The sequence below is a fragment of the Lactuca serriola genome, chromosome 7, assembly GCF_051521515.1.
Source record: "Lactuca serriola cultivar US96UC23 chromosome 7, Lser_US96UC23_V15, whole genome shotgun sequence".
Lineage (NCBI taxonomy): Eukaryota > Viridiplantae > Streptophyta > Magnoliopsida > Asterales > Asteraceae > Lactuca > Lactuca serriola.
In genome coordinates, this window is record NC_136414.1 from 72,664,494 (window position 1) to 72,691,895 (window position 27,402).

At 36.9% G+C, this 27,402-nt stretch overlaps 1 protein-coding gene across 1 annotated transcript; it reads right to left on the reverse strand.

Annotated features, from left to right (window-relative positions):
• Nucleotides 1-561: 561 nt before the first annotated feature.
• On the reverse strand, nucleotides 562-4,012 carry LOC145065016 (shikimate O-hydroxycinnamoyltransferase-like). The gene is made up of 2 exons (XM_079012361.1): nucleotides 3,438-4,012; nucleotides 562-1,686 (listed from the first exon to the last, which is right to left on the reverse strand). The coding sequence occupies exons 1-2, from the start codon at nucleotides 3,870-3,872 to the stop codon at nucleotides 805-807; spliced, it is 1,317 nt and encodes a 438-aa protein (XP_078868487.1). The 5' UTR covers nucleotides 3,873-4,012; the 3' UTR covers nucleotides 562-804.
• Nucleotides 4,013-27,402: the final 23,390 nt, after the last annotated feature.

Here is a 27,402-nt window from a genome sequence, read left to right on the forward strand (position 1 = left end):
CATCTCAATCATATGTTTTGTCTAAAAGTAGGTATACCATATATATCTCTTAGCCCATGTGTTGCATAAATGAAAACATTTAAAGATGCCTACCCTTGTCCCTACTCCGTATGCATTAAGGACCACTTGCTAATAAATAGATTTTACACCTACCCATGTGTTGCCATTTAGGCCATGAATTGAAGTTTTTGTGTAAGGTCTGTTTCCATAATCCTATTGTTGTTGCAAACATAATGATGTCTAGCGCACCACATAAGTAATAAGTTTACAACAAAACATCAAGTTTTTTGGTATGCATATTTGCTTCCACACATATTAGTCTCTTACAGTTTCATTTCAATCAACATTAATAAAAGTGTAATATAGTGTTGTCCACTAACCAATTTACCACCTTATGATTTGATAGATCCATATGTATTGTTCTACTCAACGTGTCATGCTATGTTAAGTTAATAAATTAGTTATTTTATGATTTAAATAGATTTGTACAAGTTCTGATATCCAAACAACTAAAACACATTTTATATATTAAATGAAATCTTTTTAATATTTTGCAACTCATTAGTCAAAAGACATCAACTTTTACATTAAAATTTCATAATAAAATTTTGATATTACATGGATTAAAATAAATCCCAAAACCATGACAACATGAATTCCCAATATAAAAATAAGACAATCCAAAAATAAAATAAAAATGCAAAACAACGTGCTCTTGCTTTCAAACTGTTTCTTATTACGTTTTATATATTACGTCTCTAATGCATTCCTTACTTGACTAATCTCATTTATTTACACTTGCCTCTAGAAGTCATACAAGTACTTTTTGAAAAGAGACATGTGTTCGGAGTCTAAGCACACGGCAAGCTTCAAGGCCCGATCGTCATTAGGGTTCGGTATGATGTAAATTGTGCCCTCGTAAAGTATGCTTGCAGGTCCCATGAAAATGGGTTTACCCCATCCGAAGTCAGATTCATACAACGGTAAGCGAGTCCAACTGTTTACATTCAAATTTGGACTCGCAAAATATGTCGGCCCTCGAATGAGAGCCGATAGATCTGACTGCAACTCCAAGTAGTCAATGGCCGATCTCATATACTGATCGTCCATTCTAGACAGCTTACTGTGGATTCTTCTTGCAGTGTCTGCCAACGACTCTGATTTAAACTCGCCTGAATTAGCCATCGGGGTGGCCGTGAACACAACGTTTCCAAGGTAACCGGGAGGGAGTGGAGGGTTCAATCTCGATCGTCCGTCTGTGGCCACGTACAATTTGGTTGGTTGATCGTGTGAGAGTCCACGAGCTTTGCATGCACATCGCCATAGGTGAGCGGCTAGGATTACAAATGTGCTATGGTACACACTTCCATCACCCTTTCCTTTTGATTTAAGATCGTTGATTTGATCAAGCGTGAGCCGTAGGATCGTGGTGGAAGCAGGCGACTTGTGGTTTTCGGGTGGGGTGATTAATGATGGTGGTGGGTGGTACTCTACATGGTCATACGTGGGAGTGGGTGGGTCCCGTGCACGGAGGAGGGATCGGTCATTGAACGGTGGGATTGCAACGGGTAGGCCACGGGCTATATCGGACCATGTGTTGATGAAATGGAGGGAGGAGAATCCATCGGATAAAGTATGGTGCACTCCACACCCTAGAGAAACCCCACCACACTTGAAACGTGTAACCTATGACCAAAGCAAAATTTAAACTTAAAAAACATGCATTGATCACAAGTTCTTATAATTGTCGTAAGAATCATGTGAAAAATGAAAATGCATTGTGTTTAAGATGTAAATACGTGCATTAGCCAATGTTTGTGACAAAATTCCAACTCCAAATAAAAACTCAAATATGCATTAATCACGTCTACATGCGAATGTCTTAATAGCATGCTAAACCTCTAAATAGGTATATAACACTAATATTTCATGTCATTTCATATAATTAGGAACCTACACAAACATTACATTTTATGAACGTATAACTACTATCCATAACCATTTTAAAGGTTTATATACTAGGTTTAATATTTCTACACTTAATTCATAATATAATCTTTATATCAAATCATAAGATAAAAACACAATATTCATATTTTTTTCAGTTTAAAGAAAAGATATTTAATATTGATTATTTTAGAAATAAAAGGAAATTCTATAAAGTCAGTAAAAACATATTCAATGTTATTTTTAGGGAAACCCCTAAAAAATCTCTTAACATATTATCTTTCTATCATAAAAAAGAACATTATATTATATTTTTGTTCATTAAAACCATTTTATGTATAATATTGTCTATATTAATGTTTCGTCGCTATTATAAAACATTTTATCATATATTTATTATAACATAAAAATCATATAGTAAAAAATAAAAAATGTTAATATAATAAGAACAAAAATGAAACGACTTGTGTGGAGGAAAGGAGGAGGTTGTCCATCCCACGTACGCATGGACCAGAAGTCACCGTCATAGAAATAAACTAATTAATAATTGTACATTTATTACTTTTGTGCACCCTACAAAACGTTACAAAAAAATATTATAAAAGTTTTCTTAAAACAAATATTTTTCATAGAGTTTATTAATTAATAAGTTCTATAGTTAGATTTTTCGATTAAATCAATATTAATTTATTTATTTATCTCATACATATTTTATACACTTGTTATTTTGGGATTACAAAAAATATTAAAATATACGTGAAAAAACTATTTTATAACCTTTTGGGATGATGACTGTTGATAAGAGTACAGTGATAACACGACTTTCCAGGAAAATGTTGCTGACTATGTCTACACATATTATTACAAAGAAACCAAGTTATTGTCACGTGAACTTGTCAATTTTGTTTTACATAAAGACCCTTCTATTTGCTGAAATGGAAATTACGCCCTCAAGCTTTTGGATATTTCAATCCAACACCAAAATGTTATATACTACTAGTATTATACTAAGATGTAAATTCTTAAATTAATGGCCTTATTTGACTAAATCAAAGCTATCCATGAATTTTTTTTGTTTTTTATTTAAGATAGAAACAACGGGGTTAATATAAAAAACTCCTAACTTTTTATTAATTTGTCTTTTTTACTTTTACTTTACATTTTTCCAAGTGTGCAATGTATTTGCCAAATAATTCTTATTTATGAAATTATGGGCTAATAAATTGATGTGGTTTGAAATAATGCATATCATGGCGGTTTTCCAAACTTAAAATATGGGAATCTTCACATTATTTATATAAAATACTGTTTTGTATATCATTAATAAAATAATTATTTAAATTAAATCACTTATTTCGTTAAATATTTTAGCCATGGTATAATTTAAAATTAAACTGTTTATAATAAAAATTATCAACTGTGATATGATGCTAAAAGCACTAGAAATGAAACTTGATGAACTTATTTGCAAATAAGAAAAGACTTATCACCTGTGTGATGACTAGCGGATAAGAAGAGATGTCGCCGGAGTAATCCACAGTCGGCGCCAACCTCCGTAGCTCCGGCGACGGAGTAATCTCACCAAAATCATCAATCTTACAATCCGCTTCAGCTTCCACAAACAAAACACCCTCGCCGTTGCAGTTAATTTCAACTCTGCCATCGCCATCTGTACCCAGGCGTCCGGCCATCGGAAAAAAGGAACAGAGAACGTCGGAGAGAGCCTGTTTCAGAACCACCGAATCAAAGAAATCCGAAGACCCATTTGGCCTATAAAAGTATATGGTCAATAAATGGATCCGACCCACAATCAAATCAAGATTCGAGTTCCATAGTCGCTGATTCGGCGTCTGTTTCGATGGTTTCACCATCACTGATTCCTTCACAGTGAGGTTCATCTTCTTTGAATCAGTTCCGATAGTCATCGGAAAATGAAGATTCTCCGGCAACCCTTTTCGGGAATTAAGTAATCAAGGATGGGTTTGGTATTGATTTTACGAAAAGAGTATACGAATTGAAGTTTCGAGACGTGTTTTACAGGTTTAGTGTGTGTATCTGAGACTTGACGACGTGGACAACTCATGGCAAATAATGGTGTACAAAGCTTTGTATTTATAGAAGGTATCGAGAAGAGAAAAACAAAAAAGTTTGGCCTTTTAAAGTAGAGTAAGTTGTGAAATTAATTAATAAAAAGTATGAAATTTGTTTTTATTAATTGGTATATAGTTATGTTAAATTTTAATTTACGTGAGCTTTAATGATTTTTTAGCTATAGATTCGAGCTTAGTCAATTATAAAATATCAAAATTCAAATATAACAAGAAAAACGGAATTGATTTTTGTAGGTGCGAAACAAATTTGATTTGGATAAACTAAAGAACGTAATGAAAACCGAAACTAGATACATTCAATTGGGTTCTTGGTTATACGTATGTAAAAAAGCAAATCTGAGTTTTAATATTCTTAAAAAATCTGGTTGCAAGTTGTCAACGGATTCAAATAATTTTCTATTAAGTTGAAAATGACATCATTTTAAATTTTTAATTTACATTTTTAAAATTATAAAAAGAATGAAGTTGCATTTGATTCTTGGTTAGGCTGGAGACGCGAAACTCTTTTTGTTTAACTATTTTAAGAAAAAACATATATATCACATATCGGCAACCACTTTTAAAGGATTAGGGAAAAATTATTAAATTAGTTTAATTATCAAAACAGTAATCAATTTTGTAATTGTGATTTTGCAAATTGCTAGACAATCTGCGAAATAATGCTGTCATATCACGTTTATTATTTAAGAACGAAAAAACAAAGAGTTTTTTAATTTAAGTGAAGATTTTGCATGACACATGCGGTATCCTCTAATACCCATTGTGAAAATCATCTCAGAAATCTCTTTTCTCATATATTAAATGCAATACCATAGATGTCATTGAAAAATATTTCTCATATATTATCTGTGATTTTGTTTATGTTATCTGAGAAATTGTAGTTTTTTCTGTCAAAAAGTTTGTATTTTTTTTTTCATATGTACTCTGAAATCTACAATCATATTATAAAACCAACATCCGTACAACGAATTAAGAGAAAGAAAGTTATAACTTTTAAAAATATAAAAAAATCAACAAAAAGTTGTATGGTATCATTTCTATCCAAAAAAACATGACTTTAAATTTTTCCGGGTGCTATTATGTTGTTATGAGTATCAATAGTTTATGGTGGCCCATAAATGGTGAAACTCAGTATGTTAGCTATTTTTTAAAAAAACTACTATGTATAATTTTCATTAAATATAGATTTTTATGATTTATTAAATTTGATCAAACTAAAGACATGTTTGAAATGCATGCATAATATGAGTTTGTCTTCCCATAATCAGAATTTTAAGATTCTCCGGCAACGCTTTTATAAAAACAAGATGTCAAATATGGGGATGGTGTTGGTTTTGCGAAAAGTGTATTTGAATTGAATTCAAGATTTGTTTTATTATTTGTATGACAAGAAGGTCATGTTAGACTTGACGACATAGACAACTCATGGCAAAGGATGGTATATGATGCTTGGATTTATAAAAGACATTTGTAAGAGAAAAACAAAAAGGTTATCACTTGCTAATATAGCTAACCTATTTTTTCGTGTAAATTGAATTCAATTAATTATAATGTTTGTGTTTAGTAAATGGTACCGAGTTATAAAATTAATAAACCGCATCATTTATCCAATCCATGTTAATCCGTTCCATGACACACATGAAACATCAATCACAGAGCACTAATAATATTTTAAAGTTGTTAGGATACATCAACTATTAGATTCTCATCACAAGTGTTTTTGGTATCGAGCACTATTAACACAAGTGTTTTAGTATCGAGTTGTGTTAACTTTAATAGTATCGAGTTATGTTAATTTTAATATATAGGAGCCTTTTCGTTGAATGTTATTTATTATTGGTTTGAGCACAGTACGTTGAAACGAAATTATCAAATTAAAATATACATGGTTATAAAAGACAAAATAAGTTGGATTTTAATCTAAGGATAATATTAATAACCCCTTACGAATTTAATCATTTTGTTTTAAAAGGTCTTTGATATTTTTTTTGGTAGTCTGTGGGCATAAACTCCTTTGTTACCGGCTATTTTTGACCTTTAAACCATTGTCGAAGGTTATTGATGTTTTTTTTTTTTTTTTTTTTTTTTTTTGATAAAAACAAAACTTTTTTCTTATAATGACAACATAAATAATTTTAAAATAACTATTATTATAAGACCATTTTAAACAAACCCATCAAGAAATCAATTACATGTGTTAATAATATTATAAAACAATTATAGGATTTTAGCATTGACAACACTTGAAGCCTTTGATACCGCTTGATATTAAGGAGTTGACGAAGATGACAAAAGAGCATAAAGGAGAGATCATCTATATTGTATCCACCAACAAGTATAAGCCACAAAGAATACAAGTTCCCACTTGTATTTAATACTTCTTAAACCTTTAAGAACTAAACATATTTTAATCTTAAAGAAGCAGTTAAAACAAAAACTTTTACTGGTCTTCAAAAGAGAGAAAGATGAGAGGGAAGAGTGGTACGTTTGGCCAAGGAAGAAAAAGAGAAGAAACAACCGACTACTGAAGACTATGGCATCTTATTTATATACACCTATGCAATTATTGCGGTCTAAAATCTTATAGCGGTCACTTGCCACGATTTAAAAGCGGTTCCCACGGAGGGATAGTAGTTTATATATATATATATATATATATATATATATATATATATATATATATATATATATATATATATATATATATATATATATATATATATATAATCACAAAGAGTCATATAAAATGTAAAAACACATAACATAAAGCAAATTAAAAGAGACCGATATCAAATTGTCAAACAAACATCAATCGCAATCCATTGGTTCAGCTTCCAAGCCAACATCGTCTAATGCATTCTCTTCTACATCAAGGTCCACATCCACATCATCTTCCCACTTCAACTCTAGTCTGATCGTTATCATCATCATCATCATCATCATCATCATCTCTAGAACGCTCCCTTTTGCTCCTCGTACTAGGCCCGATGTCTACAGCTCCACCTATCGCTTCTCGCACATCGACCAAAGAATACCATCACGTGAATCCATAAAGTCTTGAAGTTCAGCCTCTGTTGGTATCTTCCAATCACCATTTTCCTCCACATCTCTCAACAAAATAGGATCGGTGTAACACCCTGTTGCGAATCGTTTCTTATGTGGGGGTGGTAACTCGAAGACCGAGTATCATCATGCTTAGGGCCTTTGAGGAAAAGATATTTATACCCATTTTGGTGTGGGTAATGTAATTTAGATGATCCAGGAGTTTGGTCTCTGTTTTGGCGCCAAGGGGTGTTTCGGTAAAGTGTCAGTTCGGGCTTTTATGAATTTTGGATTTTTGTTCGGAAATTTTTAAGGAAAGGATGAGTTGATAGAAGTTTAGAGCTTCTCGTTACCTTTCTATGGATATAAAGAGCGTCAAAATCGGAGTTAGAACGAAGAAGTTATGCCCGTGTGAAGTTTGGTCAGTTTTGGGTTATGCTGAGTACGTTGGGAGTACGAAGGGGTGTAGTTGGGCATACTGAGGCCCTGAGTATGCTGGGTGTACGAGAAGTACGTTGTGCATATGCAATCAGTGCCTAAACCCTATTTTCATGGTTTGAGCCAATTTAAGGTCCTTAACTCCCCCAAACCCACTCCATTCTCAGCCTCCACCCCTCCGACACCCTTTCCATGAAACCTTAACCCTAGTTGAGCCTTGTGTGCTAAAAGAAGGTGGTTTTTAGTGCTTTGGAGTATGCATGGTGCACCTTGGAGAAAAAGGAACTTCTTGGAGAAGGGTCGGTTGCATTGGAGCTTGTAAATCTGGACTTTTTTTCACCTTGATCTATCTTCTAGAGGTATAAAGTTTGAATCTTGATGATGCATTTGTTAGATCTAACTAGTTTTGGATGTTATGAGTTTTTGGTCATTTTAGTGCATAAAGTTTAGATCTTGAAAGTTTGTGACCTTGTTATGGATAAAGTTGGAAACTTTATCCATCTAAACATCATTTTGATTCAGATCTGAAAGTTGGAGACTTATACTTAATGGATTAAGTTGAAAAAGATGAACTTTTGGGTCCTTTTGAGACTTACAGACTAGATCTTGTTTGTTGGGACCATTCTAATGGATAAAGTTGGAAACTTTATCCATTATAAAGCTATTATGAACTACAAAAATATGATCTTGGCCCTTCTATCCGTTTCATGCAAGAGTTGTGATGTCTTCTTGGGTTAAGAACTTTAAGGTTTTTGTAACGTCCCATTTTCACAATAAAATTTTTCATTTTCATTAAGGTAATATTCCCAATTTATTAATCCATTATTTAAGAAACCCATTTATTGAAAATTACATTTATTAATGTCAGAGTAGTATTATAGGAAATGTGAAATCTTCAAGTTGTTGATGAGTGTGTACAGTCCGCCTTTGCCTTCCCGCAATCACTGATGATACCTGAAACAATAAACAACTGGGTAAGCATAAAGTTTAGTGAGTTTCCCTTAAAATACTACATACAGAACAAACATACTGCCATGCATATCTGGGTGCATGGCCTACCCTTCGGTCTATTTCAACCGGCTACTGCCAAGCATATCTAAGTGTCTGACCTACCCCTGCCAGGCATATGTGGGTGCCTAACCTACCCCTGCCAGACATATCTGGGTGCCAAACCTACCCTTTCGGTCTATTTCAACCGGATATCGGGTCGATTTCACCCCTACCACTACCACATAATATCATAAACAAATAATCACAAAAGATCAACAAATAGTGGCATACCAGACAATTATCACAAAGACAATCATCTTACTATGAACCTCAACTAGTGGCCGACATTGGTGCCTGCGGCCCACGGATACAGTGAAGGTAACTCACTACCGCCAACTAGTCCTCTAACAACATATAGTCCTGCCACCAACTAACATCTATAGATGCGTAACCCTAAGTAACCAAAGATGAGATAGCCACCCAAATAGATGATCCTACTCTAGAGCCACAACCAAACATGGAATAGGAAAGAGAGCGTAGATCGAGAGTTCTTAGGCTATCCTACACGACCACAGACAGTCCCTAAGGGCACTCCATAGGTGATAACCAGCAAGGATAGATAACATACATTTCTACAGGTTATTACAACAAAGCAGCACACTCGATAGATAGATCTACCATATCACTATAACATAACAACATACTAAATATCAACAATCCAAGGAATGCATGGCCGAATATACTCAGAGGCGAGATAGTCACCCGGACAGGTGATCCTACTCTAGAACCACAACCAAACAAGGAACATGTAAGAGAGCTTAGCTCAAAAGTCCTCAGTCTATCCTACATGACTATATATAGTCCTTAGGGCATCCCTTTACTAGCAGATAACTAAAACTAGTGGGTCGGCATTGGTGCCTTCGACCCACAGGTACAGTAAGGCAAAACTCACGTCGATACGCGTGTAGATAACTATTGTAGCAATGAAGGACTCTACCAGCCTCAACTCACTTCCAATCACCTACAGGAAGATATATGAGTCAATACCCGACCACAGGTCATAGTCACTTGCAATAATGACCACCTCACATGAAATGACGATTAGGGTTAAGTAAGAACACTTAACCCGTGAAGGACTTAATCACCTAAGGTTCAAATACGTGTTCGGTCATTGTCTAACTAGATCTCCTCGGTTCTAGGGTTTTTCATATAAAATGATAATTGGGGTTAGTGTTCCACACTTAACCCTTAAGGACTTAATCCATTAATTCCAATATTGCATTAAGTTAATTGTTGAGAATTATTAAGCATTATTTTAAGTTTAATTAATAGTTTTAACGCGGGTCCCAAACAACTCCAAAACTAGGGTTTTCTAAACCCTAATTAGGTTTTCCAACTCCTTAAGTTAGGTTATTCATTAATTAAATTAATATATAATTAATAAATCAGGCACCACCCACTGACACCCCGGGCAGTGGTGTTCGAATGTGGTCCAAGGTGGCAACCACCCACACACGGCGGCTGCGGCGGTTTCAAGTGATAAATCCAACAATCCAAGCATACATAAAAGTTCTTACATTACACACACACACTAACACCAAAATAACAAGGAAAATACCCAATACAGCCACCAAGATGGTGGTAGACGACGACAGAAGGTGGCAGCCACCACTTCACGGTGGTGGTGGTAGGTTTTCTTTAATTTCTTGCCAAGAACCAATCATAAAACCTTACACCATAAAAAAAATGCACACACGCATACCATATCACACACACAACCACCACTCATGGTGGTTGGTGGCGGTAAAAGATGGCAGCTGTAACATCCTAAGATTTTGCAGGTATTTTCGAATCCTCTCTTTTATTATTATTTTGTCATTTGTAGTCCCTGAGGATGGAAGAATGAAGCCATGAGAAGCCTAAGGGCTAAAGTTGCAACTTTAGAATCAAGAAGAGTACGCTAAGCGTACATAAGGTACGATAAGCGTACTAGGCGCACTTGTGTACATTGGGCGTACTTACGTCAGATGAAAACCCTAATATTTAGGGTTTGGGTGCTATATAAACGTCCTTATGAGCTCATAACCCTCCATCATCTCAGCCTCCATAGTTTTGAGCCATTTTCCCCAAACCCTAACCCTTCTCTTGAGTGTGTGAGCTAAAAGTGTGTCTTTTGAGTAGTTGGAGAAGAAGGCATTGCAACAAGAAGTTGGAGAAGGAAGGCAAGCTTGTAGATCTGAGGTTACTTTATGCTCTAGAAGCTCCAGGAGGTAAAAAGCTCCAACCTTTATGCTTGTATGATGTAGATCTTGCCTTATTAGCTTTATGACACCTTTCTTGTCCCAAAAAGTCTCAATATTGTGCATGTGGTGTTTTGGATGTGATAAGTTGTCCTTTCAGACCCTAGGAAGGGTCCTAAGTGATAAAAATGATGTCCTAATGACTAAAAGTGTCCCATGCATGTAATAGAAAGGTATTAATGGGTTAAGACCATGTATTAAAAACTTTCTGGACGTCCAAAGTCTTAGAGTTTGAGACTTTATGGTTCTAAGACACATTTGGTCAATGGATCTGCAATTTGGACTTAAGTGCTTAAGCCATTAAGCAATTATTAGAGTTTTAGTAAAACTTGCGTACGCCTTGCGTAAGTTCTGTACGCCCAGCGTAATGAGTCAACCACCCCGATGGTGGTCAACGCAAGGCGAAGTACACCCAGAGGAGTATGCCCCGTGTACGCCCTCTGTTGGGCTTTTGATGAGTTGGGCTTCAGGATTGGTCCACCTTTAGATCAGTTTGACTTGGGCCTTGTTGGACTTTCTGAATAGGTGTGTTCTTAGCCAGTTTTAGTAATGGATCTTAAAATGAGGCCCAATTAGGAAGTAGGACCCAATTTGGAAAATTGGGCCAATAATGGGCCTTGTATAAGTGGACTTTTGGATCATGGATTTAGTATTGAGCCCTGGCCCAAATTAGAGAAAAGGAAAAATGGACTATTATCATATGTGGGGCCCCTTGGTTAAGATTGATATCCTAATTGTTGACTTAGTATTTGTTATTTTGGATAAATCGAGATTTTCAGTGAGATAGCGGTCGGAGACTTTCAGTCCAGTTCAACACTACTTGTGAGGTGAGTTTTCCTCACTATAATCAATGGTCGAAGGCACCAAGGCTGGCCCTTTGGATTGTTATCCTGATTTATTGTTAGTGTGATCTGTTAGATCGGAATCCTGGTAGATATGATGTTTCTATGTATTTATGATTAGTTAGATCGGTATCCTGGTAGGTAGGATGGTTCTATATGGTGATGATCAGTTAGATCAGTATCCTCGTAGATAGGATGTTGCTATAATTAGTGATCTGTAGATCAGTTTGTCTGTTTGTAGAATGTTATGTGATTATCTGATATATCTACACATGATTGAGTGGTGGTTGAGGCTTATATACTTTGTGCGAGAGCCAACAGACCGGAGCATTCCAACCCGATGGTTGTGGGCCGAGAGTATTCCATCCCGAGGATGATTGGACTCATAGTATGTGGGCATTCCAACCCGATGGTTGTGGGCCAAGAGTATTCCATCCCGAGGATGATTGGACTCATAGTATGTGGGCATTCAAACCCGATGGTTGTGGGCCGAGGGTATACTATCCTGAGGATGATTCGACCCATAGTATGTTGGCATTCCAACCTGATGGTTGAGGTCCTGGAGCATTCCAACTCGATGGTTGATTGGGCCCATAGTATGCTGTTATTATATGCATGTTATTTGTTGTGCGGGTATTTTGGGGGAAACTTACTAAGCTTAGGGCTTACAGTTTTGGATTTTGTTTCAGGTAGTTCAGATGATCGCAGGAAGGCGAAGGCGTGATCGTGCACCTCCTCACGTTTTATGATTTTGTTTTCTGGGATACTCTGATATGAACTATTTTGAAAACATTTTGTAATGAATAATGATTTCTGGATGTTTGAAAAAGTTTAAAATTTTTGTGAAATTTATGGATGTTATAAGTTGGTATCAGAGCCTTAGTTTGAGTGAGTTGGAGGAACACTCATGTGAATCCAGTCTCAGACTAAGGAAAGGATTTTCAAAATGGTTTTCAAAATAAGAAAAGAGGATGCAGAGTGTATGGTCAGTCGGAGCCAGTAAGTAGACCCCAAAATACCATGCGGTTATTTGATACTGTGATATGTTAGAATAGCATGCCAGTTATAGGTTAGGGAGCTTCAGGAATTGCATGATAAAATTGCTTGATTATATGATGCTTGATAGCCTAGGATTTCCTTATATGAAATTGACATCATTACTGTAATTGCTTAGTGTATGCATCATAGTTGTACATAATTAAGATCTTATAGCCTGAGAATGTTTGGTTTGACCTTATTTCATGTTCTTGTTTGATGAAGGGCTTAGGTCAGGATCGGATATTCAAATGTTTATAAGATCCAACATTATGTATGACTAGTATACACGAGTGTTGCAAGGTTGGTGCAAGTTTCATGGGTAAGTTGTGCGGGTTCAGTTAGCCAGTTATGAGATAGTTAGCTTTCCTCTAGGAGTGAGGATTGAGCATTTTCCATGCTTATGTATATTGTTAGGGCGTTGTGATGATACTTGAGACAAATACGGGTAGGTGTGGAAGGTAGTATGGGCCCGTACTACTAAAATCACAGGACCCATATGCATCGCAAGGAAGTCACGACCCCTAGGGTTTAGTTGGGAGTTGGTTCCCGATTATTTATGTGGATTATTTGATATCTTCCTAGTGTATTTTCAGTATGGTTGTTACGAGGCGATTTGAGACAAGAACCGGGTCAGGATCAGGAGTTGGCAACCAGGATAGGTCAACGTTGACGGAGGATCGTGTCAGGGAGATCATTCACGAGGAGGTGGTCGAGATTTTCCGAGGTCGGATTCCAGAGATGTTTGGGTCTATCAAGTCCTCCATGATGGAGTATTTTGATGACCGATACGTAGCTATTAATGAAACTGTAGCTGCTGCAGCCTCCGTAGCCGTGGCGGCTGCAGGTGCAGGGACAGGTCAGGCTTTTCAGTACCGGGACTTCGATAACACGAAGCCCCTAAATTTCGAAGGGACTTAGGACCCGATCATAGCCACGAGGTGGCTCTCTGACGTGCAGGGATGTTTCTTCACATGCTCATGTCCTTCTGACCAAAAGGTCAGATGTGCTCTGAACTTGCTAAGGTACGCATCAAAGGACTAGTGGATATTGATGATGGGGTCATATTTTGATGAGCAGCGAGCGACAGTTACTTGGGATCATTTCAGGGAGATGTTCCGCGCTCGCTACATTCCATGGGTTGAGCGAGAGCAGCTGGCACAAGAGTTCTTGGATCTGAGACAAGGTACGGAGACGGTGACAAAGATCACTCGCATGTTCACTGAGAGGGTGATGTTTTGCCCTGATTTTGCATAAGAGCAGGATCATGTGACTTGTTATCTGAGCATGCTCAAGACTGACATCATACAGTTTGTTGCTACCCAGCGATGTGACACATTACTAGAGTTACAAGAGGTCGCTAGGTGGCGTGAGCTTGAGATTGAGTTGCATTTGAGAGAGCAGAGGCAGCCCCCGGAGCAATCACAACTGATGCCAAAGCGGTCCAAAACCACTGATTCTAGGTCTGGAGGTCAGCCCAGCCGCACTTGTGGGAAGTGCAGGAAGGCTCATTCTGGGGTTTGCCGATCTGGTAGCGGGGTGCCACAAGCATGGAAAGTAGGGCCACATTGCTAAGGATTGTAGGCAGATGACTCCAGCTTCTGGGGTCAGACTTTGTTACCATTGTGAGTAGGTGGGCCATATGACGGCCCGATGTCCCCTATTAGTTACCAGGCCGGTGTAGGCTCCAACGCCGGCTACACTGAGGATTACTGATAGGAGTCAGGATAGAGCAAAGCCTCCAAAGGCTCAGTGACACGCCTTTCAGCTTACAGCCGAGGAGGCCAGGATAGCACCAGATATGGTTTCTGGTATGTTTCTATCCCTTATTTTGTTGATTATATTTGTTTTATGCTTATATGTTTGTACCTATGATTACATACAGTTTTAGTGAACTCCTTACCTGCTCTGGTATTATTTGACTCGGGGGCGAGTAGGTCGTTTATCTCTCGATCGTTTAGTAAGGAGTTTGGTTTGTCGGTAAGAGAGCTAGAGTGTCCGTTGCGAGTCTTCATCGCCAACAAACACGAGATTTCTGCTTCTTTAGTCTATCGGGGCTGCATTTTGAAGATCTTCAGGGTATCCTTCCCGACAGACTTGATTCCAATTCCCATGGGGGATGTATGTGTGATTGTGGGTATGGACTGGTTGAGTCGCTTCGGTGCCATGTACACTTTGTAAAGTATAGAACTAAGTGGAAAAACTAGTTATACAAGACCTGTGAAACTCTTTATTCTTGGTCAACTTTCGCAACATGTTCAAAATTCTTCCATCGTTATATATATAAAAAACAATTGCTCTCGCATCAGTCAAAGCGCCCTTTATCTTTTTTAATTTTTTCCCAAGATCTTTTTTAATTTCTTTGTTTTTCTTTTTGTTGCTTTTCTTTCTCTTGTATCGATACAATAACTTTTTTCATTATACCTGGTATATGAGCAAGGTGTTGCTTCAACCTAGTGATTCCTCCACATATTTTTTTTGTCACAAAGAGTGCACCAGATATTCGATTTTTTTGTGGGATCTTTCCTAACTCCCCACACCCAAGCCATATCTCCGTTGAAACATTTAGTTCCGACATCTGATGATGTAGTAGTAGCTGTTGGGTTTTTTGAAGCATGTGAAGAATGACCTTCCATGTTTACAAGTAAAAATGGTAACCTCTTGCACAAAAGAGTTACAAATTAAATGCATTAACTGAGGTTTGATTACAATTACAATTTAAATTCATTAGTTGAGGTTTTATTACAAATCAATTGATTTTTTATATCATTTGTCGGTTCTAACTTCCCAAAAAAAAAAAAATAGGTACCGATGAGAATTAATAGACAAGAACTAGCAACTAGCATTTAATAGGAATAAAATTGTCGATCAAGATCCAGTCATCGATCAACATACATGTACACCAACAAAATTAGGATATAATGGGTGAAAGAAGACTCAAAGTCTCTTAAAGGAATAAGATGCTTAACTCCTTGAGCCGTTGGTGGATTTGATTAATCTTCTCGTCACTTATTTTGATGGCAGAACAGAGGATTTGGAATCAATTAATCGCATTAGCAAGAATAGTACAGGCTCGCAGCACGCAAGGATAGAAATGTTGTTCGTTGACTTGTTTCTAGTTTCTTCCAAGTTCTGATTAGGTCACGGCATTAGGTAAGGAGATTGGGCTTATATTATTAGAAGATGTGGGCTGATCCATACAAATAACTTATTTTTTTAATAAATATGTATAAAGAGCCCAAATAATCAAATAGCAAAACAAACTGGGATATCAGTTTTTGAAATATCGGTCAGATAGTCGCTGATATCGGTGATAATCTCGGCTCCGATATTTTTGAACGATATTTGAAACCGCAATTTTCCAAACACCCACAAAATGATATCCTACCGAGATCCCACTGGGATCTCAGTGCTATTAACTGTCCATATACAAATTCATGACATCTAAGGACCATACATTCATAAAGGTCAAAGGTATGACAATTTAGAAGTATGATGTGTGTAAGAGGAAACCAACAAGCAATCTCACACCCATACTAGATGGATTCGTTTAAGAGAAAGAAATAAAGGAGGGTGAAGGGTCTTACACTCCATCTCACTTCACACATGTACACTAGTTTATATAAATGAGCTCTAAAGAGTCCAAAACTTTGTACATGACATATTAATTCATTCCTTATGAGTTAATAATTTGTTACGCTCTTAGAACATATTATTTTCACAAAAATAATAATTTTTCTAATTAAATACAAAAGTTGGTAATAATTAACAATAATTGAATTATAATAAATATTCAATAATTGACTACTTGATAAATGTGTGACGCTATAAGATCCTATGTTATTAGCAATATCATTATAAAATAATTCCTGAGCATATAGATCCAAAAATTATAATATCACTTAAGCACGAAGTTAGTACATTAGGATCCTATGTGTACACCTATTCAAGATGAATTTTCGAGAGAAGTCAAACCATTAATTTCTTAGTAGATGTGGCTAAACAGAAAATCTGGTCAACATTATGATTTCTCCAGCAAGGGTTGTGATTGACTCCTATAAGACAACATCCGCTATCTCTTCAAAATAAACAAAAAAAAACACTAAGATTCTTCATAAAAGCTCAAGAACACTAAGATGGTGGCTAAGGGTCGAGATTAGGGTTTAGGAGGTATGGAGGCTGAAGATGGGGAGATTTACAAGGGTTTGAATCTGGCAGCCGTACGCCCAACATCCATCTAGTACGCCCATCATACCAGAGTGGATCCCCGTGATCACTTAAGCCTTGTACGCCCAACGTACATCCAGTATGCCCATTGTACTCGGCTGACCCCAAATCCTTCCTAACTTTTTATGGCCATAAAATTTGTGTCCCAACTCCAATTTCGATGATCTTTATATACACATAAAGGTAACAAGAAGCTCTATAATCCTATCAACTCCGATTTTCCTTAAAACCCTCCAAATTTAAATCCAAATTCATGAAAATCCCACACCATCACTTTCCGTTATACCCATGGGCTCCCAAAACACAAATCGAACACTAGGTACCTACAACACACATTATCCACTACCAAATGGGTCTAAGCCACACCTTCCCAAGGCCCGAAGCCTTATGAAACTAATTTTTGGGTCATAGCCCCAAATTAAGAAACGATTCAAAACAGGGTGTTACCAACAAGCTCTTGGTCATGCCGTGGCCAACTAAAGACAAAATAGTCGCGAGGTCTTTAATCATCATGACGTGACAGGCACCTCATCATATCGTGAGAACTGGTTCTTGGGTAGCTTAATGGATTATGCCCTTAATCCATTAAGTCACACACTTAACTCCTCTAGAAGGCTTCCTTACACCCCATAAGCAATAAAAATTGATGCTTTAAATTCTTGCATGCCCAATGCAAGTCTTGAGCTCAAATTAGGTCACTCATGATGAAAAAGGAGGTCAAACTCCACCAAACTTTAGATCTAGCACAACTAACCACTAAGGGACTCTAAGGAACCATAAAGTTGCCAACTTTATGGAATCCCAACACTCCAACTAACCTAACATGGATAATAATGCATAAAAGTCTAGATCTATCAACAAGGAATCATACACAAAAGATGATCCCAAATCTTTCAACTCACCAAGACACCATTAAAGGCTTAAGAACTCGTAAATGGAGGCTAGGGTTACGTTTGGATGGGGTGGGAGATGGAGAGGATATCCTAAGACATGAGTAAGGACTTTAAATATGGAAGAAACCTTAAAAATTTGTGGTTTTGGGCTGCAGATTTTGTCACTCCGTGACACTCTATAGTTGTCACATCGTGACAACCATTATGAACATGCAAACATTCAAATGCCTCGTCATGTCGTGACATCCAGTATTCACCCAAAACCATGTTTTTGACTCCTTAATACCCTAAAACTATCAATTATGGAAAACGGGTGTTACATAATGAATTAAGTGGGGTGTTTTAGGATAATAAAACGCCTCCTAATCATGTGTGAGGACCCATACAAGTGGTGAAAGATAAATGGGAAAAGGGTCTTCAAGAACTATAAAAAGTAGAGTATTATATTAAGAAAAGTAAGGATTTTTTTGTGTGTAAAGCTCATTACACGTCCGTGTAATGGCAAGGAAAATCATTATACAGGCCATGTAATAATCTGAACAATGATACATTAATTTTTCGTAACTTTTTCATACAGAATCGGATTTACGTGTGGTTTTCGCCTACATTCATATTTTCTCATGAGGAATAGGATGAATCAATAAAACTTAGTAATAGAACCTTTGATGGGAATTTTAGTCATTTTATTAACTTATGTCCATGTTGTATAGGTGATGTTTGAGAGTTTTTCTCTAAGGAAAGGAACTAGAAGAAGACTAGGTAACCTACAGGTGATTGAGGTGAGTACGTGTTGGTATTTTCCCACTTTGGGGTACATGGAAAAATGATTTTTATGTTAATGAAATACTAATATTTTGATATATGAAATGTTTTGAAATGAAAGTATAAAATTCTTATGGAAATAATGTTTTGAAAGAATGCCATGAAAGCAAGAATGCTTTTTAGAGTAAAGAACGTTTTGGAAGAATGAATGTTTTGATAATGTGATCGAAATGTTTTGAAATATAGATGATTTACTTTTGAAATGAGTATTTTGATACCGACATAGTGTAAATCATGGAAAGTAATGAAAGGAATATATTGCTCGAGCCATGACATCCATGTAACGAGATATAGAGGAATCTATCGGGGTGATGCCTCCCCTTCATGAGATAGATGTCCTAAGGGAAATGTTGCCTTGGTGGACTAATTTTGTTCTTTCCACCTTAGGATAGACTTGGGGATATTGCTAGGCCCTAAGGATAAAAGTGGCAAAGGCTTCACACCAGAATTATCCCTTAATGAAAGAAGGAATGGAATGTAAAAAGAAATGACTTTTAAATTATGTTATGACTAATGAAATGTTTTGATATGGAACGAAATGTGGAAATGCCTATTTGAAATATGTTTTGCAAATATGAAATGTTTTTAATGAAAATGTGTTAAATGTTTTGGTTCACAAACCCGCATAGCTCACGAGACATTATTGTCTTACTGTAACACCGTGATTTTTCAAAAAAAAAATTTCATGTTAAACTACAAAAATTCTCATAATACATTCCACAAAAATCCCAATAATCAATTAACAAAACACAATTCCATAATAGTTAAATTAATAATCCAGGATCCTCCAAATGATAACTCTTTATCTCGTGTGTCCAATCGAACCGTCGCCTTCCCGTGATCCTGAGAAACACCTGAAACACATAACACACAACACGGTAAGCACGAAGCTTAGTGAGTTCCCCAAAATACCACAAATACACATTAGCCATTCGAGGCTATAACTCTGTAGACCTTCCGGTCAATGTGTCTCAGTGGGACCCTCCAGTCTCACAACTCTAATGGACCCTCCGGTCCTAACTCTGTGGACCCTCCGGTCCTAACTCTATGGACCCTCTGGTCCTAACTCTGTGGACCCTCCGGTCCTAACTCTATAAGCTCATAACAAATACACAACATAGTTCACGTAGACATAATGCAGGATATCGCAGTACTCTAATAAACACATAAGATCAATATATACACATATTACCATAACAGCATAAGTCACAAAGACATTATGCACGATAACACATAACACATAATAAACAAATAAGACCCTTCGGTCGATAGTGTACTAAGACCCTCCGGTCTATATGTACTGAAACCCTCTGGTCAATAATATACTAAGACCCTCCGGTCACACACAAATTATAACATAAATAATTATAGTGAGAAGACTCACCTCGGGTGGCGAACAGATCCTACAAATGCTGCTGCTACACTTCGACTTCTATCATTAAGCCAAAACCACAAATAACCCCATTAGGATCTAAGACCAACCTTCACATTATTAGGTCTAAACATGGTCCACCAACCTCGTCCATATATGACTCGAGTCCATTGGGCCCATCATGGCCTAATTTTCCAAATTGGGCCTAAACCCTTATATGGGCCTTACCCTAAAGCCCATCTAAATATTCTAGCCCACATGATTGCTCTTGGATGGCCCATCAATGGCCCAAATACTAAAACCCAATAAGAAGGCCCAATCACAAGGCCCAAGTAAAAAATTAGGGTTTTCACATAAAATGACGATTATGGTTAAGTATTTTTCACTTAACCCATTAAGTCCATTATTCCACTAATAGATCATATAATAAAATTGTCATGGGTTTTATCTTCAGTCCACTAGTCCAAACGCGGGTCCCAATAGGCCCAAATCAACAAACCCAAAATTAGGGTTTTCTAAACCCTAATTAGGGTTTGTAGCCCGAGCACGAGCCAACCCGGTCCAATATTAAGTAATTGGGCTAATAAGGGTTCCACTAGGTCAACACCACCCACTGTCACCTCGGGCAGTGGTGGTCGGTGGCGGCTCCCGGCGACAGCCGCCATTTCTAACGGTGGTGGTGGTGGTTCCGGACCAAAGAGTGCATAAACAAGCTCAAACATAAAATATACGCGCACACAGCCACCTCCCATGGTGGCTGGTGGCAGCATAGGGCGGCAGAAGGCAAAGCTAGGTGGCAGCCACCACCTTGAGGTGGTGGTTGTCGATTTTCCGGTCCAATAAATCTCATATAACACCACAAATGTCGAGAATAGCTCATTTACTCGACCATACACAGCTCAGCCACCCTCACCGGCGGCTGCCATAACCGAAATGAGCAGAAACGTAACCATAAGGTCATCGGAAGCAGGTGGCGACGTCCCACGATGTCCAGCCGGTAGAGACGAAGAAGAAGAAAGAAGGTGGGTGGCTGGTGGTCTTACCGAGGGACTTCAGGTTACGCCAGACCTGTGTAGCGACAAACGCGGCTGAAGCCGCCTGTATCGGTGACTCCTCGGGCTCCTATACGTCTCCGGCAGCAGCCGGAAGATGGTGCTCAATGACGCTTCAACGATGAGGCAGCAATCAGCGGTCTTGGAGCCTCTCACGGCGGCGGCTGAAGAGAGGTTACATGATGGTGGCGGCGACTTCCAGATTAGGTTTAGGGTTACCCTCCTCCAAGTGAGAGGGAAAAGAAACACGGAATTAATCCCGTGACATTTGAAACTTTGGACCTTTTGACAATTTCAGCCCTCCCCCACGAAACCTTCTTTAACTTTAACCCAATATTTACCTTTTTAGCCCATACTTCCATAATTCTCTTCAATTAAGGTCCAAAACTTACAAAATAGCCCCTGCCCTCCGAAATCTTTACAATTTAAATCATGAACTTGCACGTTTAACCCCCAAAAATAAAATTACATCAATTGGCTCCTCGACACCCTTACTCCGCTAAATATTATTTATTTTAGAGCTATAAATCTTTATCTATTTATTTATTCAATAATCGGGATGTTACACTTACGTATCTTTTTTTTAATGTCATGTATCCTAGGTTGTACTTAAGGAGAGAATGTGATAGATTGAAGTTAGAAGTTAAGACATAGATAATGGAGTGGAACCAGTAAAGTTCCTTTTTAATGGTATTGATGTAATTCATAGTTGCTTGCTATGGTTGTATTGATGCTTAATGGTAACACCCAAAGTTTTAATTTGTAAATGTTTTTTTGGGACCAGTTTTGTGTTAAATGTAGGTTAATACCAGAATGTTTTTAAAATCATAACATTTTTAAGTTTGAAAAATATTAGGGGTGTTATAGTTTGGTATCAGAGCCAGAGTTTTAGCGAATTAGGATTGGATCATTCCACTCTTAGGCTTAGAATTTGGCTATGGAAACTGTGAATTAGTCATAAGATTGTTATACCGTAAGTTAGATAGGACTTTGTGGAACCATGAAGGGGTTTCTTGAAATGTGCTAAGGATTTGGGTGAGGTAGGGACTTACTGAACACATATCCTGGGTCAAATAAGAGTCATGAAGGAGTAACACATGTTAATAGATGATGGAAAGTTTGACAACTTTGACTTTTCTGTCAAAGTCAAATGACTAGTATGAAAATGAAAGTTACTTGGTGTACATTTGATATATGTTTTGGAATTGAGTTTGTATCCATTAAGTACTATTGGGAGTGAGTTAGAAACACCAAAAAAATGAATCAAATTGGGCTATTAAATTTATTAATAGTCAATTAGCTAAAAAAGGAACATAGTTAACTTTTGGTAAAAGTATAAAATGGGACAAGAATTGTAACTCCAAATTTATGATTAAGAAAACTAATTGAAGTTGGTAATTAGGATGAGCTTATGTTACTACATAGGAGTCATAACTTCAAGTTACAACAAGTTGATTCAGAAAAGAATAGAATTGAATCATGAATTCCATCCCTATGTGAAAGATAATGCTTTGATGTGATTGACGACATTGGAAGGTGGGCCAATAACCTAATCGGTGAAATGGTGATATGATGATGAAAGTGAGAAGGTACAAGAAAGCGGGAATGAGACAACTTGGGAAGAAACATGATAATGTTGACTCAATGAGATCCTTTTGGGAATCATATGGAGTTGGCAACCAGATGACAACATTATCATATGTCAAGTGTGATGGTAGCTGTGGAAGAAGCGTGTTCTTATGACACCATGACACTAGTATGAGACGGGCAATGGTGCATTAACCTAATACAATAAATTGGAAAGTGAAGTCATCACAAGGAAAGAAGAGAAGTGAAAAATACTTGAAGGTATTTATCGAGCTTGAAAGGAATACAACCAATATGAAGACCATCTCGAAGTATGAAAAAAATGAAACTAAGAAGTAACTATGATAAGTTCATGAGAGTACCTTACTCTAGGATACTCTACTACCGCGGTGAACAATTTAACGAGAGGAACATCGTAAGCCCTACTTACAAGTTCTGTGATTTGTGGTGAAGAGTTAATATTACATAGAAAACATGACGAGGGCGTGAAGAGGGATAAGAATTCAAGATTTGATAACTCAATAATGAGAGAGCAATATCTAGGATACGTATTATGATCGATTAATGAGGAAGGCGATTTCACATGATGGAATATTGAAGACTAAAAAGTAACATCAAAGATCTTATAGTTCTAACAAGGTATGGATAGGAATAAACACTTGAAGTTTGCTAAAAAGGACCGTCAAGAAAACGATGATGAGTAAAGTAAATTTATGAAAGTTCCATGGATGAATCAGAGAGACGAACTAGTATAGTGTAAGAACCATATGGTGAATTCTTTTAAGGGTTAAATGGTAAGAAGGATATAGAAGTGTGATGATGTGATGTTATGAGAGATCACAACAATCTGGAGGCTAAGTAAGAACAACACATGGTACATGGAATTATGAGTGTCATGAATGAACCAAGAGTACAAGATTTAAAGCTTCCCAATTATGCACTATGATGATGCGGACCAAGCAGACACAAGTACAATTGAGTACTAGGTTTGAGTATTGCTGCTAATCTTGATTCTATTCTAGTCTCTTAAACACATAAGAAATTCAATATTCTTTTCACCATTTCCTTAACATACTCTCTTTTTACATCACTCATTTCCATGTTACTATTGATTGAAAGGCACTTTAAAATTACTCAAGATATTCATTCTTCTCATTAACTAAGTTCTTTATAAGGTATATGTAACACCAGTTAAAGGTAGGTCAAAGATAATTCCCACAAATATAACAAAAACATATTATAATCAATTTACTTTATTTTCATTCAACACTACAGAGTCTATACGATTCCAAAAATATATAGAACATCTAAATCTGACTTCGCACGAAGAAGTTATGATAAATTCTAACACTATATCCTCTATAACAAAAGGAATTTAAAATAGACTTAGATTTAGCTATTGGAGTCTAGAAGACAGTTGTAGTACTCGAAAATAACTATACGCGGATATAAAGAATGTCAAAAACGGAGCTCATATGCAAAAGTTATGATCTTCCGAAGATGTAGCTGTCTAAGGGCATGATACGTGGCATAAACCCTAGCCGCCTTAAGTCCACGACGTGAACATTAAGTCCACCACATGAAACTATCCAAGAACACTAATCGAGGCTAGAAAACACGTGTTTAGGCTACAAGATGACTCATGAAAGTTCACGACGTGACCATAGGTATGTCACGATGTGAATGGGCCTAGAACAGCCTATAAATAGCGATCAAAGCTCATTAATTCCTTACACCTTCTCCTTTCATTCTCTCTCGTTTTTTAAGGTTGTTTACCTTCCTGAGCCTGACAACGATGAGCCTCTGACCGTTTAGATTCTACAGATCACACTACTAGGGTGAGTTTCATGACCCTACTTTTTAATGTTTTCGGGGGAAAATGCATGCTAAATATTATATAAAAGTTAATATTATGTTTATATGATAGTATGTTCGTATCAATATAGATAGTTATATTAACCAGGATATAATTGTTTTGCATCATTATACCTAGAATATATCTGATATATTGAAAACATACAACTATCTTAAATTAATTAGCACGTTATTATACTAATATAGACCTTGAGTTATACTCGGGAATTCTATATATATTATATATGATGCAGCCTCGGAGTTATACTCAAGAGCTACATATATATATATATATATATATATATATATATATATATATATATATATATTAATTGTTAAGTATGTTGTTATTATTGGTTTTATGTCAAGATAAAACCTGGTATGTTATTAGTATAGCCCTGAAGGTATATTCAGGAGTTCTATATATACTTGTTAGGTATATTGTTATTATTGGTTTTATGTTAAGATAAAACCAGGTTTAACCTCAAGTTATAACTGTTGTACTTCCTAAATACTATGAAATTAGGAGTAATGTTTAAAAGCATAGTCTAGTAACTTAGGGTTTTAGACACAAATATGGTTTTGTTGTTAGAACTTTAGGAGGCTGTCAAAGTCTACATGAGCTATTATATTCATTAACTAAGATTTGGAATCTTAAGGGAAATCCTCCGACCTGTAACCGTTGATCCCGTGTGAGGGAGGAAGTCGTGTATGGAATTATACGGGTTGACAACCCCACTCGTTGTTGTTAGCTACAACCTATATTTAGCAAGTGACGAACTGTCCTTTTATTTATTTATTGATCCAACGTCGATGAAGCGCATAGTGTTTTTATGTGACATCCCCAAAATCACTGCCAGAAAAGACCGATTTAATTTATGCTTTTAAAATAATTTTCAGAGTAATCATTTGATTAAAAGAGTTGCGGAATTTTTTTCCCAAAACACAATATGATAAAATAAAGTTTATCAAAGCATTTCTTAAAGAAATGTATTTTCATATATAACAATGCTCGGGATGTCATGTTCCGATACAGAAAAAAAACATAAACAACACATTATAAGCCTTACAACAGTTATATACAACTACTGGCCTATAAACAAAATAACTTGATGATTCATCCATCTTATGCTCTCGCGCCACTACCTATAATACAAATAAAACTGAGTGGGTCAGGCTTGGGAGCCTGGTTAGCATATAGGGTTTTCAACCCATGATAAATAATTATATTTAATTTTACCAACCAACAATAACCCGATCACCCATTCCTGTTATCCTCACTTTACGTCCCTAAAACAACATCTATTACCAGGGACCTAATCTAGGATTTTCATCGGGATGGACATTACTGCAAATGGGTTTCCTCAACAATAGATGTCCTAAAGGCAAACATGAGGGGGATAGAGTACACCGGTGAACACATCGTTCACAACACCTACCGGTTATGAACCTGTCAGCGTTCCACTGGACAATATAGAAAGAGTATGTGGTCATCATCCATACTCCGCTAGATGATTAGATTAACAACAACATCGAGGCCTCTCATCTTTTTATTTCATCACACACCAACTATCTATCCATGTTCTACCCAACATATTAATAGATAAAATATACATATTTTATACATAGTTTAAAACCTGTATAGCATGTTAATTCAATACTCATTCCAAATAACAGATGATACATATACACATAACACATATTCCATAGAGTATAATTCATATATATGTATTATCAGAAAGCGATTGCACACTTACTCATATCATATATCTAATACATTCATCAATACTTGTATTAAAATCGTGTATATGAAAGGGACTATGCACTCACTTGATAAGACGATGCTCGGACAGCACTACGACTCTTCAAGCAGTATTCTTCGGTGAAACTGTGATCTCTTCACACACCAGGCTTCTTGCGGGCAGAGCTTTGGCTCGGAAACTCTTTTCTTCTTGGGATCTTCGGAGCTTCGGGACTTGCTTTGGGTCTCGGGATGATACCGGGGCTTCGGGGGTATAACTTGCATGTAAATCGAGGTAATATGGAGTGAGAGGAGAGAAATTGAGCAACCAATTCAGCTGAACTCGACTTCTATTTATAGGGAGCTGAATTTCTATGCTCACGTCGTGAGCTCAAATATGTCACTACGTTCGTCATCAGGCCACTTGCCCAGGAAGACATCCATCACCTGCTCACGTCGTGAACACTATGCTCACGTCGTGAGCTCTGACTTAGGTGGAAGTTCGTGCCGCGAACTCCAGAAATTTATATCTTTCACACACGAGCTCCGTTTTCGACGTTCTTTATATGCACGCGTAGGTGAGATTACGCTCTACAACTCTCTTTTAGACTCCGTCGGCTAATTTTGTTTTTAACTCTTATTATATTATTTTAGTAGGTCGGGACCGGAAAACTCCGTTTGAAATTCATAACTTCTTCATCTGACGTCCGTTTTCATCTGTCTTTTTACTGTGGACTACTATCGATGAGATCTTCGATTGTCGTTTAGATTGTTTCGGCTAGAAACCACTCTACCTCATATTCGAACTTTGTGCTGCATACCGCTAAGTCGAAGCTTAGAAAAATCATAACTTCCTTATACGAAGTCAGATTTAGATGTTCTTCTTATGCACGCTCTCGGTTTAACTTATTCTACGACTTTTGTTTAGATCACTAAGGCTAAATATCGCTCTATCATAAACTCAATATTTACGTCATGCAGTGTCGCATCGGTTTTGTGGCGAAACATCAACAGATCATAACTTCTTCGTTACAATTCAGATTTCGACATTCTTTATATTTTCGGAATCCTTGTCACGACCACTACGTCTTCATATATCGATATGGGTTTGATCTAACATTTCATTATTACGCTTATTCTTGTTCTTAA

Bases quoted from the DNA above. Each gene is read 5' to 3' on its own strand.
- LOC145065016 (XM_079012361.1), bottom strand. From the start codon at position 3,872: ATGACTATCGGAACTGATTCAAAGAAGATGAACCTCACTGTGAAGGAA. The intron at 1,687-3,437 runs GTGATAAGTCTT...CTTTGGTCATAG, and splicing joins ATCCGCTAGTCATCACACAG to GTTACACGTTTCAAGTGTGG.